The sequence below is a fragment of the Zeugodacus cucurbitae genome, chromosome 2 (assembly GCF_028554725.1).
Source record: "Zeugodacus cucurbitae isolate PBARC_wt_2022May chromosome 2, idZeuCucr1.2, whole genome shotgun sequence".
In the NCBI taxonomy this organism is placed as follows: domain Eukaryota; kingdom Metazoa; phylum Arthropoda; class Insecta; order Diptera; family Tephritidae; genus Zeugodacus; species Zeugodacus cucurbitae.
This window is the reverse complement of record NC_071667.1, coordinates 30,911,761-30,931,030: the sequence shown is the minus strand read 5'-3', so window position 1 is coordinate 30,931,030 and position 19,270 is coordinate 30,911,761. Positions and strand designations below refer to the sequence as shown.

The 19,270-nt window shown below is 33.7% G+C and overlaps 1 protein-coding gene across 12 annotated transcripts in view; it reads left to right on the top strand.

Annotated features, from left to right (window-relative positions):
- LOC105215715 (tight junction protein ZO-1) overlaps window positions 1-19,270 on the top strand; it is a 54,898-nt gene that overhangs the window by 17,295 nt on the left and 18,333 nt on the right. For 6 of the 12 annotated variants that reach the window (XM_054236154.1, XM_011189769.3, XM_011189768.3 and 3 more), the window contains exons 3-4: window positions 3,838-4,372; window positions 18,539-18,708. In XM_054236154.1, the coding sequence (XP_054092129.1) occupies window positions 3,938-4,372; window positions 18,539-18,708 (605 nt within the window). In that variant the 5' untranslated portion in view covers window positions 3,838-3,937. Of the gene's footprint in view, window positions 1-3,300; window positions 3,740-3,837; window positions 4,373-6,674; window positions 8,528-11,261; window positions 12,299-16,669; window positions 17,116-18,538; window positions 18,709-19,270 lie in introns of those variants that run through there. The other 6 variants (XM_011189774.3, XM_011189773.3, XM_011189770.3 and 3 more) reach the window with 5 other exon arrangements.

Genomic DNA, 19,270 nt, shown 5'->3' with positions numbered 1-19,270 from the left:
TGTGGGTCCTAACTTCCCCTAGCTCTCATATACCAAATTATAAGATTTTCAAATTGGGTCAAATTGTGTGTTGTCTTAATTAGAATATATCAATAAATTGCGAGAGTATAAAATGATCGGTTGTGCCCGAACTTAGCCTTTCCTTACTTGTTTCATTGTAAATAATATTGTGAAGTGCACTGTTTCAGATATTTCTGGGACTCTGGTGTGTATCAGTGGATCTATGCTTCAAAAACGCTATCTAAATGATGCATAAACTCCAAATTGCGCGAAAAATGCAATGAGTATGCTAAAATAAATAAACAACTTGCTTAATATTCATTATGATGCGCGCAGGGTTCCACATGCATGTCATACATATGTATGTATGTTGCTAAAGAAAATTGGTTTCCGACTATTTGAAGTTTTCTTGGTTCGAGCTTCAACTTTCGTCCAAAGGTGGTTATTCAATATATGTATATTATGTATTTAATTTAATTTTCTTGGTTGCCTAACCACTGTTCCACTATTGAGAAACAACCCTAGTGTACATTTATGCGCTCTATATCAATGTTGTCTCACTTTGGGCTAACGATGTCTGGCACTCACTGTCACCACGCAATAGATCGCCCATTTCCTCTCGCGCCTTAATACATTCATCTACAGACATGAGTAAATACGAAAATAAATTCATACATCACAGCGTTTATTTTATGTACAGACACACGTGCTGATATATATTTTAATTTTGGATGCAGCGTGTGGCTCTTTCTGAATATCTTTAGTTTGTAAGCAACTGGCAGTTGAAATATTTGTCCGAATTAGTTACTAGTAATTCTACAAAACGTTTAATCTCTTTGTGTAATAACAAACATAAGAACTGCTCAAGTTTTACTTGTAGTCAACCGCGTACTGTAAAGTCCAAAATACGCTATATTCACAAATTCCGTTGAACAACATAGATTGTTTACTATCAATAATGCAAGTGCGATCGACCAACGCAGTAGCTTACGATTTAGTGCAAAAATAAAATCACAAGAAAACTAACTCTTCTGTATATGAATGAAATTTTCACCAGCAATTCACACAACTTGTCACAGTGAACTCAATTATTTTCAGTGGAGACTTATTTTTACTAAATTATGTATATCTACATATCGCTCATTTACTTGAATAGTGTCACAACTCAAAAAAGACGATTTTTCAGGAGAGCGATTTAAAGTTTTCAATTGTCTCTTATTTAGCAAATATAGAATAATTCCATAAGTTTATTAACAAATCTAGTGGCGTGTAATATATTAAATACAATGTTGAGCATAAATGGACCAAATAGAGTATACTAATGCTTTTTCTTGGGCATAAACGTGACCCATTTTGAATTGTGTCGTTATTTGTGAAAAAAATAATTCAATTTCGCCGTCATAAGTCAAATGTGTCGTTTTTGTTGAAAAAAATCAATACGAAAAATTTAATCAATTTTCACTAATATCGTTGTAATACAAAATATGTCGTTCTTTCTGAAAAGAAAACCAAATTCACTCTATGACAATATGAGTTGTAACACAAAATATGTCTCTCTTTCAGAAAAAATCCATGCTTAATTCTGGCACAACTGATGAGTGTCGTTTTTGTGGTTAAAAAATAATGCAACATAACAAGTTTAATAACGGCACATTCTTATTTCACGGTTTATTTTTCTACGCATCGGAATGAAATTTTTATACAATATGGACGCTGAAATTGTGCACATTTCTGTATACTCAACTCAAAAATCGTGTTTTTTGAGTTGTGACACTATTCAAGTAAATGAGCGATATATATGGGCATATATAGTATACATATATGTATACGTAATGTACTCGAAAAGTGATTTTTGAATCTGTTTTAAATTAAAGTCATTATTCAAAACTACCTAAATATAGTAGGCCTTTTTTTTCTCAGAAAATTCTTTGAAAAGTGAAAAAATAAAAAAAAAAGTGACAACTTGTATAAATATATGCACAAATAATGCAAACAGCTACGACATAAATATTACTCTTCGCATAGCATAATGTGCGAATTATTAGTGCGATTAAAGCTGATTGTGTTAAAGGTGGAATTGACCGCTAGGAGAACCTTATGATGTGCTTCTAGAATTAATATGCTTAATGAATGCGTAAGCACGGTTTCGATATGCTGTCTTTATTTAATTCAATTAATTAATTTATTAATGTGCATAGTTCTTTTTTAAATAAAATGGAGCGAAATATTTTCGTGGTATAAGCTGTGCCATTATTTATATCGGTATCTCAGATCTGCAAAACTTGGGCTTATATCAACTATTTAATTAATTATATTTATTACAACTTTAAGTACCGAGTATTAAAACCTCAAACGTGTACGTGTACTGCAACAATTAAGAGGCTATACCAGTGTAAACTATGAAAAATTAGGCGATTTTTTTTTAAAGAAAGTACTCGAGATTGTTTCGAAGTTTTCTGCACATAATAAGGTATACTTTCAGCTACATTTCAATTTTTTTTTTACAAAAATATTGAAAAATAACGGAGTTATATGCTATCTTCGGAGGTGCCAAAAAAAAAGTTCCCCAACTGCTGACATGATTCCGGCCGAATGAGTTGAAAAAAATTCAAAAAGGATATTAAAGTTAATTATATTTCTTATACAATGACCTACGATTTTTGAAATATATTAAAAATTGACAAAATGGCGTAGTTCTGACAAAAAAATCGTTTTTTAGGTAAAAAATGGTCTTTTTTTAAATACCAAATTGATAATTTTCAACCAATCATAAAGATCGTAGGTCATTGTATAGCAAACATATTCAAGAATACTCAGTTTAAATTTGAAGTCGATCGGTCAATGTATCGTTGAGTTATGACGTCAGCAATTTTGAGAAATGTCGTTTCGAGAAAAACGCGTTTTAAGTTTCGACTATAGCTGCTAATACCAGCGAGCGGTCGCTCTTTAGAACGCTCCCATTCAAAAACTGTTCAAGATACGATCTTACCGCTTTCACAGGACATTTTTGAAAGTATAATCTATCGAATAAGCAAAAAATAAAAAAAAAATGATTTTTTTGAAAATGTCACACTGGTATAATAGCCCTTTAAGGCACTGAAAACATCGTTATATTATCCGATCTCATCATCTAGAGTAAATGACTAAAAATACACTGTTGAACTTCCATAACTCGAACTCTCTCTAACTCGAAGTTTTTTGTGCATTATGGTGATTCGAGTTACGATAGTTCAACTAAATATAATTTTTTCAATATCCATACACCGATCAATTATAGGTGAATGTAATAAAATAATATTATAAAATTAATCAATAATAAAGGCAACGTACTGTGGTTAATCGAAAATTCAACGATACCGACCTGATTTAATAATTTATAAGAACAACAAACGTATTTGAGCGAAATGGCAAGCGTAGATTATGAAGCTCACAATTTCATATGTTATACTGTACCGGAGTGTTCTAGTGATGTTGAAACCGACGACAGCTCCGATGAAACGCCTTATGATAGTATGACCTCTCTAAGTTCACAAGGCTCAAAGGCTGAAATTAAAGTATATAATGACGTTCTGCGAAGGCAGAAGTTATATCTAAAGCATAAGCAGAAAACCTTTGTACCGCATCCTCGGTCACAACGTCGTTCTTTCATGTTGTCCTCGTCTCCGCCACAGCTTGGCTACTTTGTATCCTTTGCAACTAATACAGTTTTCAACACGCCTTCCCAACGAATACGTTATAGGTTAGATATATTTACACCTGTTTGTCATAAGTATTACGGACCTTCTTAATTTTTAATTAACGGATTTTTATATTTGCAAATCATTCTTTTGCTTGCAGAGAAAAGGAAAACGATCGTAGTCGTCGAGCAGTTAGCTATGGCGGTACAAGCCATGATGTCGGTTCGTTGCCACGTGCTGCGCCCCGCCGAATATCACTTATGAAAGAGCCTCCTCCACCTCCACCACCAAAGCCAGCGCAACTTATGCCAGTAAATAATGACTCGGGCACCCCACTTCTGCCAAGTAAATACGAGCAGTCTGACTATAATCTAATACAAAAAGTCGACTCTAATAGCGGCTTAACAACGACCGCCCAATATCAATTGCCGAATTTTTATGTTAACGCCAGGGAGTGTACAGAAGGCTATGCAATGACCAACAACAGTAATAATTACTCGTCGTTGCTATGCCATGGCAACTCTGCATCCAGCCCAACTGCTGTGCGTAAGCGTGAGAAACTGCTTCATCGGTTTAGTGACGCTGCCACATTGGGCCGGAAATTGAAGAAGAAAAAGAATACAAATAGAACGTGCCGTTCGATGACTGAAGCCATAGAGATGCTCGCAGATCCCGTCATAGAGGATGAATTCTTTGTAAGTATTGCGTATAACTATCCATTTGTATACTCGTATGTAATGGAAGTACACCATATGTTATTTCATTAGTTAAATTTATATATGTATAACTCTACAAATTCTGTAGGTGAGCAATTTAAAATGTCTATTGTTCCTATAATATATGTATGTCTCTAATTCAATACAGAAATGAGCATTTAAAGATATACATATTTCAATCAAAACTGAAATTTACTTGCCAAGTGATATTTACACTTGATAAAATATCCAAACAAGAAGACATGCAATTCTAATGTTGAACTGATACTAATTTTTTAATAATTAAGTGTTTAATTATGTTAAACAAAATAAATTTTGCTCCTTTGATTAGCTACTTATTTATTTGTATGCATATGTAATACAAAATTGGCAATAGGACGCAATCCCCTACTTGACAAAGAAAGCCACTTAGCTTCACCAAATTTTTACACCAAATGTATCTCCTCATATGTTTATTTTGCCAGCGATGTGGAAACTTTTTTTTGAGTACATTTTATACTCTCGCAACAAAAGTTGTTAAGAGAGTATTATAGTTTTGTTCACATAACGGTTGTTTGTGTCACCAAGAAATAAAAGAGTTAGATATGGGGTTATATATATATAAATGATCAGGATGACGAGTGGAGTTGAAATCCGGATGTGTGTCCGTCCGTCCGTCCGTCTGTCCGTGTAAGCGATAACTTGAGTAAAAATTGAGATATCTTAACGAAACTTGGAACACGTATTCCTTGGCACCCTGAGGAGGTTGCTTTCGAAAGTGGGCAAAATCGGACCATTGCCACGCCCACAAAAATGGCGAAAACCTAAAACACATAAAGTGTCATAACTAAGCCATAAATAAAGTTATAAAAGTAAAATTTGGAATAGGGGATCGTATTAGGAAGGGGCATATTTGGATGTAATTTATTTGGGAAAGTGGGCGTGGCCCCGCCCCCAAATCTGTTATTTGTATATACAGTCATATGAAAAATAATAGGGACACTTGCTTGAAAATAGGTAAACAAAAAATAAATTTTAATAAAATTAAAAAAAAAAATAATTATTAATGCAACATGCAATTGTTTGCTGGGATGTCAGTGAAGTAAAGAACCGTTATCAAAGATAAAATGTTGATCATTTTGAGAAGTAAGATCGTTTTTGAGTGTGCGAAATAATAGGGACATGTGTCATGTCCAAAGTGTTGTTAAAACTGTAATGATTTGTGCAATTGGCACATATGTAGATGGCGCAGAACTAAAGTTTTTTTTGAAATGTAAAATATATATATTGTACATATCTAATGACAATGATTTATAATAAATACATAAAGTGCTAAGTAATGAACTCCAGATTTGAATGTTCTGGAATTCATCCGGTGTTTTGCCACATGAGTGAAAAATGTGTTAAGGCAATGAGTAAGCCACCGCTATTAAAATCCATTTATAGTTTTCTAGTCCATTTATCTATACATATATAAATATACATTTAATCAATTGATTGTCTCGAAATACGCCCTTAATTTCAATGGTCACAGTAGTCAGATGTAATCCAAAATTTTATTGACAGATGTTTGATACTTTAAAATGATTTAGCAAAAAGCGTATTCGAACTTATGTCACGCCAATAATTTAATAAAAGAGTAAATATGCTAATGACTAAGGAAATAATAATAATAAAAAATACACTTATCAAGATGAATTCGCAAGACTGAAAGAGACAGTGGAGCGACTTTTTCTTTTGCACTGCCGATTGGGTAAAAAATCAGCAAATGTCATTTGATACCGCACTATATTTGTGCCCATCTGAGTTAAAATCTTGAATTGTGAAAAATTAGGTGTACTTAATACTAAATCTTAAGAGCTACACTTGTTAAATTGTGAACTACTACGAACAAACATACATATATACATATTTTTGTATGAATGTGTGCTGACAAAGTTGTTGCCTCAAACTTCCGTAATCTTTGTTAGAGAGAGTCCATATTATGATTTCCCCGACATTTATTATATAATTTATGAATTTTAACAACTGCGTTGCACTGTGTGCATTGTCAATACAATACAAGCAGACATAATATATTATTTATCCCATACATATCCATACGTAAGTAGAAATTGTTGGTTGAACATAATATATTTGCGCACCAAATGTTTATCGCGGTATACGCCCCGGGCTTCGATGGCCGAATAGCTGACTTTGTAATACTTATCAATTCCGCTGGAAAGTGCAGCGACAACTAGTTGTGCTTACATTTTTGTTTTGTTGCTATCATAAGATATTGTGAGTGGTTTCCTTCGAAGCTGTTTGGATGGAATTCATTTCAGTTTCTATTGAGAGGTGACTGTTGAAAGAAGTATTCTCGAAAGCTTCAAAACGGAAACGCGGATAACGGAAACGTACATATGCATACATGTATATTAAAGGCCTACATTCTGGCAAAATAAAGATAAATTGACACACTCGTTCAGTTCAGGTTTTTTTATATTTACTTGTTGAATTCAATTTGTTCAACAAATAATAATACTTTTTATTTTAATCTACATATTTTCCGTTTTGAAAATTTCTTTTGTGAAAACGTGTAAATAATAATTCAATTTAAGTGTTGTGTGAGAAGCAACTGTCCAAGGGATATGATTTGAACTATATTGAGATATATCCAACATCATTCGATTACCTCATAAATATTTGCATGTTCATGCACTCGGTCGGTATCAACTTACGACAATGCGATTTTTGGTATTCAGGTCAATAAAAGAATTAAAATGTAATCGAAAAACTAAATCTAACAGGTCACAGAAAAGCGAGAAAAATGATTGGTTCATCATTACAAGTTAAAAGTGCCAACGAAGGGCGTTTTTCAAAGTGTGTCATTTCAGTGACGACTTAGAAATCGTTCAATTCAACTGTGTAAAATCTATAATATATACAAACATGCACACACATGTATGTACACATATAGATAAATATATATATATATCCTAGTGCATATATAGGTATAAAAACCTTTGAGACTTACAACGGTATACAAAAGTGTAAGTGAAAAAGTGTTGTTGGAAAGCAATCAAATCAACTAATTGGCTTATTACTTTGTCTTTTTTGTGCGTTGCACAAAGAAGAAAAGGCCATAACAGAAATGTAAAATACGAGAATAATTTCAGTCATTCGTGTCCGAAGATTCGCGAGTGAAAGTGCTAAGAAAATGTGGCGGCGACAAAATTTTTAATTTTCTCTAATCGTTACAAATAAGTACAAATATACATATTTAAAACAATGAGTTGTGTGCATGAATTCGGAAGTAATCGGAATGCGGAAAGCGTATACGCATTGCTTGGGAAGTAACAAAATTGTTGCCTACTTTTAGGCTGATCTTATTGCAAGCAACGAACGAACATTGCCAACGACTTGCGTTCCACAAACGGTACAATGAAGCTGCTAAAGTATAATTCACGACGCCACAGTTTCAAAGCGAAACAGCGCCGTACTGTGCTGCCTCCACAGTCTACAACAGGTCGACGCAGTGGTGCTAACCCCGCTGGTCCAAACTCGATCAATACACAAGCGCGTTACATACGCGCCGGATACACGCCCACCGCATTCATACGTAACGGCATCATAGGTGGCGGGGAAGGTCCCGGTGCTAACGGTCTTTATCAAATTGACGATCGCATTTATACCACAACGAAAATGTTTTTGCGGGATGCCTATATGTACCCCAGACAAGCAGGTCAAGCAATGGATCCGCGTTACCCATATGAACTGCATGAGTTTCCGGAGGAAACGGGTGCGGCAGGTCTACAGTTGGTAACCACACCAAAAGTACATATTTCAGGTGAATACTTGGCTAGTAGTAGTGCAGTTGGAACAGTGGATAAAAGTAGGAATGAACACAACAATAATGCCTCTTTAAGTCGGCGCAACGTTCGAAAAGCGGCCGCTGAAATAAGTTTGGCCAACGAAATGTACTCTATGCAGAAACATCGTCTAAATGGTGAGGGTAGTCGTTCGCGAGGCAGCAGTCTGACACGTAGTGTCGGCGATAGGGAGGGTAAAGAGAAATCATACATTCATAATGAACTCTCGGAAGCATTTGACAAATATGAAGGAAGTGGACGGGGATCACCACACTCCACCATGTCGAATAGACGTAGGAAAAAGGTAAAGTGACCGAATTTTGTAAATGCTTTATGTCAATACCATCGATTATATGCATATTTAATTATCAGAGTCGAACTAAAGATCGAATTTTTATAGCCCATAGAAATGATAACCGGTGTTATACTGACTTTTTACTAAAGTCCGACTGATATGTCAGACCAATAACATAACATTTGCCTTTATAATAATTACCTAACCATAAGAATTACAAATTTTAAATCATACTTCCAGTTTATTTTAAAGAACTCTAAATGACAAATGGGTGAAGTTTTTAAAGAATAACGAAAAATCGAAGACTAGGCTACATTACGATTAATAAATGGATATAATCTTATCGAGTTATAAAGCAAGTGATTATACAATTTTAATGAGGTCTCTAATACATTATCTGTTATATTGAATTCTACTGTTTAACTTCGTTGTTGATTATTAATGTATAAATCTTGTCAAGAGTTAATCGGTTTTCCGATATTTTGGCAACAAATAATATATACAACTATATTTTAAATTTTAAGTTATGGTATAACAAGAGATAGCATTGTTGAAATAGAATTGAAGTATGAAAGCTACGTAGTTGTATGAGCGATGAGTTTAGTTGTCACTTGCATTCGTTATATTGGAATTGTCATCCCCGTATTGGGGATCAGGTTGACGAACGGATATATAGTCATAGCCAATTTTATACATCCTAACAATTTGTCTGATTTAAACTTTAACAAGTATGGAAGGGCTAAGTTCGGGTGTCAACGAACATTTTATACTCTCGCTATTTATTTATTTAATTTTATTATATAACAAACAATTTGACTCACATATTCGGCATATATTTGGAAGTTTGAAAACCTTAATATTAGGTATATGAGAGCTAGGGGAAGTTATGACCCGATTTCACTAATTTTTGGGACGGAGACATATTATTAGAAGAAACATATTCCCTCTAAATTTCTTCAAAATATCTGAGAAACTTAACTATATTTTCGATAACAAATTCGTTAGAAGCACTGAGGTCCTCATATTCGATATATAGGGTCTTGAAAACTTATGGATCGATTTCGGCGATTTTTAGAAGGGCTATGCCACTCTTTAAATGCAGCATTTTTGAAAAGTTCTGTTTCGATATCAATATAACCTTTGTATGGGAGGTGGGCGCGGTTATAATCCGATTTCCTCTGTATAAGGAAGTACCTAAAAGTAACGACTCTAGAAAGTTTCCAGGATATAGCTTTAGTATAATACTTTACGAGATATGTACAAAAAACTTAGTAAGGGCGGGGCCACGCTCACTTCTCCAAAAAAATTACATCCAAATATGCCCTTTCATAGTTCAACACTTTATGTGTTTTCGGTTTTCGCCATTTTGTGGGCATGGCAGTGGTTCGATTTTGCCCATTTTCGAAAGCAACCTTCCTATGGTGCCAAGAAACACGTGTGCCAAGTTTCATCAAGATATCTTAATTTTTACTCAAGTTACAGCCCAGACGAACGGACGGACGGACAGACAGACATCCGGATTTGAACTCCACTCTCTGATCACTTTGGTAATTTGGTCGTTTAGTTTTAGGTGTTACAAACAACCGTTATGTGAACAAAACTATAATACTCTCTTAACAACTTTGTTGCGAGAGTATACAAATTTTATGCATTTCTGCCTAGATAGTTAGTGTAGCAGTTAATATAAAAATATATAAATACCCAAAATAACTTGATATTGTAGAATATGGAAAAAAGATTTAGTCCACACACATATCTACATACATATATATGGCATTGATTGTTCATGCCAAAAAACCTGGGTTGTGATTTTAAAAGAGAAAGTATTAATTGGCAACCCAAAAGCAGATTTGTCAACACAACTTGTTTGGAATTTATATCACGCACTGTGCACTAAAAATCTTTTGTTCGTTTAACTTTCACAGATCAATATATAAACAAGAATGAATTCCATTTTTGTGCAGGAAATGTTGCCTAGTACTTAAAGGCGAATCCTTTTACATTATTATATATGTAGTTATTTCGACGTTATTTGATGCAACGATCTAACTTTTTTCTACTCTCGAACACTCTAAGTGCCACCGTATCCGTTATTGAAAACTGATATATATTTATTTAAATTGCTGTAAAAAAAATTTCTTAATCTAATTTTAGTGTCACAGTGTTTTTAATCGTATGAATTTCGTCACTCAAAAGTTAGGTTATAATCTTGACTTAGCGCATGTTTTGTTATATACCAATTTTAAACTGCATTCAGGATGTTCTTTGACCCAATTTAACAAATCGTAACTATTTTACGATTTCTCGTCACTGTCATTTTGAAATCATCATGATTTACATATTTTCATTTGAATGCACATTCAACACATAAAGGAAATTATATTTACCCAACTAGTCTTGGCAATCGACCTAAATCGATATTTCACAGAAAATATGTGAGCACTTGTACCACTGTGCCTTTGCTGCTTTCGTTGGTGGCAAATATTGCAGTTTTGTAGTCGAGCTCAGTCTAAGTCAGCCGATTCGATTTCGCCTTGTTTCGTGTTAATCGTGACTACGCTCTTTGTTCGTACAGAGTAAGCAGTAGCAGTAGCTTTAGCGTTCTCCATATAAACCGTTTCGGTTTTCTTTACTCATGCTGGAGCGTGTCTGCGAGCAAAGTCGAGTCGCGTTTAACATTTCGGTTGAGTGTGTTTCGGTCTGCATAATGTTGCGTTTGAGCAAATTTAAGCTGGCGCTCAAGCGCTTGTATGAGTCAATTTGTTGCTTCAAAAGCATGTGAGATTTCGTCGCGAACAGTTGTTATTAGCGGAAGACAGATTTAAAGACACCATCACACAACGTAAGGTGCGGGGTACGGTGCGGGTTGCATTGCAATAGAATAGTGTCTACCTGTTTTGGAACATTGGAATCTGTACTTTTTCTTGCATGTGGCTGTGCTCGTGCCTGTTGCTTGCTGCCATCTATGCGCGCAAACGTGTTTGTGTATCTGTAACCGCGCCAAGGGTGGTACCACAATTGACAGCGTATACTGCTCAGTTCACTGAGGATATTGTAAATGAAATACATATACATGTAGGGCATGCATTAGTCATGTCTAAAGTATTTAAATGAAGAAAAAAACAAGTGAATGTTAAAAGCAAAATTGATTTAAGCTATTTGCAATACGTTTTTCAAATTAGCAATGAATCTCAAAGTGAAGATATACTGTGCATACTTACACTGGAATTTAGTGCAAATGCTGTAATTATCTCTATATGTGCATAGTTCGTATGCATTTTACATATATGTGGTTGATATATGTATAATGCAAAACCAGTGGTTCCTGTCCTCTACCTAAATATGAAAATACCTGTTTACACTTTTGCTGCAACATAAAGGAAACCTCTGCTAACCTGTTATTCGCGTGTTTTTGCCGTGCTTACCAATACGCACAATTGAAACTGGTACATACGATAAAGCTGATTCATATACACATATTATTGTGAATTTAGCCACAAAGAAAGGAAAGTCAGTGCCCAAGTGCGGCTGATTGCAATCCAGTGTTCAAAAATATACCAAATATGTAAATTAGTGATATCAGTAGTTTTCATTTAAGTATTCACTATGTTGCACCTGCAGCCCAAGCTGCCTTAAGTGTCTTTAGTGCTTTGTTGTGTAAAAAGTATTTGTTGGTGCCAATCAACGTGTTTGAGAAATACAATGGATAGCGGTGTAGGTTCTGCCGGGACCAATCAGCTAGCTTTGCCAAATAACAATTTTCGCATTGACTCCCAACAGGTAATATATATATAAGCAAATCTTCGAACGGTAGCAAATATTGTAGCTATAAGTGAATCGATACTAAAGACTTAAGAAACGAACTTGATATGTTTAAACAAAAATATTTACATTTACATCATCAAATATCACACCTACATACGTATGTATATGCTGTATATATTCTCACTTATCAATTCCACTCGTTTTCAAAAGTGAGAAGGCTACGAAGAACGCTTAAATTGTCTGCATGCGAACGTTTTTTTTGTATATGCAAGTTTTTCTCGTTGTGTCTCGTCGAACAATAACCATTTATCAAAGGCATCTCGTTTGGCAACATGGCTAAACTGGTTTAGTTTTGTGGCGACTCTACGTTCATTGCGCCGGGACGAGTTCGAGTTCATAGCGTCGAGCGTCGTTCGGCGCACCATCTCTTCACTTCAAGCGTGTTTGATTGAGATTTTTATTTGATTTGATTATGCTTGTTAAAGGCGTAAGCGCTGCCGCTCAGTCGAAAGCGAATTAAATCTGGTTATGACAACATAGAATGCTGGTTGGTGTTGGTTGCTAGGGTTTTTATTGCCGTTTCTTATATGAGTGGCGCATTAATGACTACCAATTGTTCTGCGTTTAGTCTAATACATAGATTTCACCATTAAACGTCTTGGCATTGGTATAGCGAAGGCAACTCAATATATGATGAAAAAACTGGGTTAGTGTTTTAAAAGCAACTTGTATTCACTTTCTTTCTGTTCAACTAATTATTATTCAAGTACCTACACAATATTTCGTTAAGCAACGCTGACAAATTAACAATTGGAAGAGAAAACTTTGAAAACCAGCAAGTAAACAAAACTTCGATCAGCTTACATGAGTAGATTTATGCCAGTTTTTATTAAAACTTAGTTGACAGAAAAGTACAAGTCGAAAAGGAAAGTTGTTAGAAAATAAGGAAAAATAATGTATTTAAGAAACAACTTATTGTAACTACATAGACACATACTTTTAATTTTATTAAAGTGAATACACGTGATTTCGACTTTACACTTTGACTTTTGCAAAAATTTAAAATTATCTTGCGACATCTTTTAAGCAATTGCATAGTTTCAAGTACAAATAATAGATTACCGTTAGATTTCTCGGAAACGCGAAAAAAACCAAACAAGGACTGTACGTAATCTTTTTTGGTGTGATTTTCAGATTTTTTTTGACAGTATTGAATTCCTGGAAGAAATGAAGGGCATTATAACGTCAAATATTTAATATTATTAGGTCTACAACTTTGCTTCCGCCGTTTTCCAATAGATGTCTCTAAGGTCAAGCACTGGTCGATTAAATCGTTTTATATCGATCTTGGACATTTGTGTCAACATTAACCCAACAAAATATTTGTAGAGATCTGTTTGCATCCCAAACTTATTCTCAACTGAAAATGTCACTTTTTGAGCCGAATTCTCGACATTTGTGGGAAATTTGCTTTTATTTTTTAATTCCAAGAAAAGTGCGGCTGAGGCGGCTCATCGAATGCTTTCGGATACGTACGGTGAGGCTGTCCTAAGTGAAAAAAAGCCTTAAATTTACAAAAAAAAAAAAAAAACGGCGGAAGCAAAGCTGTAGACCTAATAATAGTATCGTTGATGATTGTATGAAAAAAAATTGCGATTACGGTTTGTTTTAGTTGGATATTCAAACCATGAATGTTTGAAAAAGATTTGTTCGTAAACTTTTTTTGCACACTGCATATGTGTTTCCTATGTTGTAATCCCTTAATATTGTTTCTTACATGATTATCCTTCAAACTTTACACTGTTTCGGAACAGCAGTACTAGATGTAAAACCTTTAAAGGTAAAATAATAAATAAATAATAATGTAGGCTTAATTCGGATGAAATCATGTCACCTATAATTTTCCGGACTCCTTTTCATATTAATAAACTGTAATGTTAGATTAGTGACAATATAAAAAATGGGCCACTTAAATTGTGTAAATTTAATTTTTAATTTGGATCTACACCATCCACTATTATCAGTTATTTACTGTATTATTTGTTTACTGTATACCAACATTCCGTAGAAGTGTTTCGTTTATTATGGATCGGAACTAGTATATTTGCTAGATTGAATGCACTGATTTGGTTTATTTTATTTGTAGTACTTTTTCATAAGCAATCATTACTTTCGAACTTGTGCTAAGGCAAATACAAAAATGTACAACATTTATTGAAATTTCGGAACGGTTTTTAGAAAATAATGTTTTATTATACAAGTTCAGTAATTGATTTCTATTAATGATTGGGATTTTTTTGAAGTGCTCATATAACTAGAATTGCACAAACACACACATCTCTAAACATTAATTTTTTCATTTAACTTGTATTTCGTGTTTGTTTAACAAATTTGATTGAATTGATTGTATCGTGGTCTCACTGTGCTATTTAAATACATATACATTGCACTGCGCGTAATCCGATGAGTGGCACAACCATAAGTACATTTAAACTAACACGCCTATCGGCTTGTAAAAATGTGCTGATGGGAGGGTTCTTATGCTTTCAGAAATATACTTAAAAGCTTCTATTTAGCTCGATGTTTATCTTACGAGCTCGCTTTCATTCACTGTACACACAAGTGGCAATTCAAAAGTGAGTAAATATATCTATATATGCACATACATATATCTATTGCTTGAGCATGTTTATATTAATGTGACCGATATGAATGCACTCATAACTTGTTAGCGTTGATGCCTGCAGCTGAGCCTGAACTGTTGCGAAAAATTGCGTGACTTCTTTACTGTTGCCTGAGAGCGTTTGACGTTTTAGCATACTTATACATATGCATGTATGTATGCATTTCGTTCTTTTGCAATGTAATGTTCAATGACGTGCTTAAACTATTAAGAACTTCATGCAAAACACAATTCTGACAAAGTTTCTTATGCAAATTTCCTATGTGTGGTTTGTTTTATGACAGGTTCATAATACGAAAAGTATATAAGCGCGAGTAATGCTCTCAATCACTTTGTGAAAGTAAATATTTGTGCTTCTATAGCGTAATTACGCGTAAAGCAAACGATCTCTTTGTTGGTTGTGAAATGATACATCGGTTGTGAGGTCACAAGAGGCACCACCTATTTTAGTTAGGTCTTCAGCAATACGATGATAACGAAGAAAAGGATCAAAATTGTTAAGTGTTTGCCTACATATCTTAACATTGTAGTCTTTTAAAGTACTAATGACAGTTTTTGTATGTTATGCAATTTTCTTTTTTTTTTAATTTTTATCAAACATGTTTCAATTACATTAATTTTTACGATATAATCAACCGAAGCATTGCGCTGAAATTTTCGTAAAGACCTTACTCAACTAGCTTAGAAGATTAAACTGTTGCTTAAATCATGGCTTCAACAGATGCATGTATGTTTTAGTACAATAAAAGGGATCGCCAATATAAAAAAGAAAGATCGGTAGACAAACGAAAGTGTATTAGTTTTTATAAATACAATTTATTAGGTAAATAAACTTACAGCAAAAGCCGTAAAATATAGGCTTATGCATTGCTATGTGCATATGCATTTGTGGTAGTTTTAACTTATGTGTAAAAAAAATTAAATTTTACCAATAATATAGTTAAACGAAAGGTCACAAATCTACATGCATATACACATATACACCTACATGTACCTATGGTACCGACATACATATGTAGGCATGAACTGTAAAATTGTCGTTTTAAATCAACAATACTTGATACAAAAATAAAAAAATAAAAACCTATTGATTGCACACACTCACGCACACAATAGGTAAATAAACCACGCTTATTCCGCTAAAGAATGTGGAATGACTACTTCACTGGCCCTCATTGTACCCTAGTGCCGATGTATGGGTATACGATGTAGTCAATGTAGACAAATGTATATACGTATGTAATTCCAATATGCAGCACTGGTATTGTACAATTGTCGGTAGGTATTTATAAGCACAAACATACGCTCTAAACATACATATGTGTATGTAGATGTGTAACAACTGACGACTTGTAGAAATGAAGTTGAATAAAGTACGAAGATAAAAACGCACATGTGGGTGTGTGTATGTGTGTATGTACATGAAGCGGGAGCATTTGAGTATCATTTTGTTTGTTTGATTTTATTCTTCACATTTTTGTTTACATTTCATTCTACGTCTATACATATATAACGTAGAGTATGTGCGTTACTGCTTCCTCAACGTTATTTTTCAACATTCCATTTTGTAGTGCATTCGCTTGGATTTGTATGAATACTTATACAACCCACACACACACGCACACACACATACAAATATGAATGGATAATATGTTCTCCACGTTTTGTGGGCTCAATCCACACAGCAAGCAAGCGAGTCATCTAGTTTTGTATCGTGTTTCAGTGTGTGAGCACAAGCGTACCTTTCGTCTAGGCGGCTGTTTCGTGCGTGTATTTACCAAACAACCATTCGCTTTCGCCGCATAACAACTTTATCATAAATGAATTGAATTTACAAAATAAGCACAAATAGTTTACGTACAAATAGCAGTGGTTAAATGTGAATAGTAATAATTTAATAATATAATAATCATTCTTGTTATTGACTGTGCGAAGCCCTCTTCGGAGGCATGTGCCGTGTCATCATAAATACATGAATGCATATTTGCAGCAAATGCATTTTTAGCATAGATTCCTACTTCTTTCAAAATGCAAGGGCAAATCATTAAAATAGTTTTGTATCTGATACTAGTTTGAACGTTATTTCATCACTGATACTTCGCATTCCATGAAAATGAAATTCCCAGACTATATTCCAAACAATATTGTGGTAAGCAAACTGCATCTTGATGTAAATATGTGTAAATATTTAAATGTTTTTCTTCATCTCTTTCGCCGTATCTTAGTTTGTAGTGCATATAGTGAAATTGTTGTGCAATGAAATCACATTAGGTGTTTTAACAAGACTTTTGATAATTTTACATGCAACTCCAAGCTGTTTACAATATGATAAGTTTTCCGTTTCTCGTGTTATAGTAATAATAGTTGAGGAGTCATAACACTGTACAACACTCGGCTGAGTATTGGTTCAAACTTAGTTTTACCGGGAGAATGAGCCATAAGTAAAAAAAATTGTATTCTTCGATTTTCAAATTTAGCCTCCAAAACCGAAATATTTGGATTCGAAGTTCGAAAAAGGGACTATAAAGAAAAATATTATTAATTAGAGGATATAGTTACTAAAAAATACAAAATATGGATATAATCTAATTTTTTTCTTAATTCAATGGTATATAAAACTGTTCCGTGAAGCTCAGATGTTGTAAGGGATCCAGCATTTTTCGATATATAATTTTTTATTTTGTTTGAATATAACATTTTGACCCTTCATATCATATGTCATATAAGCTTGAACGAAATGTTGCATACACCGTTGAATTAAGAGGGAAATGTCGATTATATCTCTACATTTGATTTTTCGAACTTCGAAATCAATTATTTCGATTTTGGAGGCTAACTTCAGAATCAAAGTATACACTCTTTTCAAATGACTCTATCTCCCGAAAAAAATAGTTTGGTCCAATACCCAGAAAAAATTATATTTTGTCGTATAGTGTAATATATTAATGTTGAAACAACAACTTACCGTAACATACCGTTGTACTAATTCTGATCGCACACAATTAAATATAATGATCTCGAATATTAAAAACTATTTTATATATGGATATTTATTTATCTAGACAAATCTAAAAAATTCAGTTGAATAAAATATTCAAAAATTTGATGCGGATCGTTATTATTACTCCTCATATTATTTACAACAATGTCATATATGTACATATGTACTTATTCTCCAAAACGTATGTATTGATAGTAGTATTGGCTTAAATGTCTAATTGTCAAACATTTTGTAATTAAATTTTATATATTTTTTAAAAGAAAATTTTTATAAACAATTATACTTTAAAATGTGTGGCCTTTTTGACTACTTCACACTACCACTTAACGGAGTTTTCTATACAGTTGTAATTTCAAGTAGGCGCGTGTATGTTTGTATGTATTCATATGTATATGTACATCGAATACTCGGCTACATTTTTTTATTTGGCGGAAGAGCAATGCATTTCCGCTCTTTTATACATGCACACTTTAAGCAGTTATGAATGCAAATGTACATATACACAAGTCTGTACGCATTTTGATTTTGTGCATCTATTAATAATTATTTTAAATTTTTTATATTTTTACAGGGTGATCGTACAACATGGGAATACCATACAGTTTCTGTGACACGTGTTCCGGGATATGGATTCGGCATTGCAGTCTCAGGCGGTCGCGACAATCCGCATTTTGCTAACGGCGATCCATCTATAGCTGTAAGCGACGTTTTAAAGGGTGGTCCTGCTGAAGATCGTTTGCAGTAAGTGCATTTTGTGTAGCATTTGTCTAGTATATTTTTTACATACTTATTTACTTGTTTCATGTTTGTCACACTCCTATTAGATTTTTTTTTATTTATTTTATTTTTTTTTTTCGAATTATGTAGAAACTAACTGTACTGAAGATCTTATAATAACTGTTATGTAGAGTCATCAACCTGTTTTAGTTATTCAGGTGTTCGCAATTAGTTGTTTTCGATTTTACTACAATAGTTGTAGGTATTTCTTGTAATATTTGTGTTAAGTTAAGAGAATAAATCCCTGAATCTAAAATACGCATGTACAAACATACATACATATGTATATATGTACCATCGCTTTCTTATAGGTGTTTAGCCCGAATTCTACTTTCTTATATTTCGCTCTTTGTCAGCCGTTATACTTTGCCTTTTCTATTATTTCGGTTTTAGCCCAAATCTTTTGAAATACAGTAAAAATATTTATGTAAGTATTTATATACGCTTATTGGAACGTCGTTATTAATTCGTCTTTGGTTTTTACTAAAAATAAACCATGCGGAATTTTTTCTCTACACACATATAC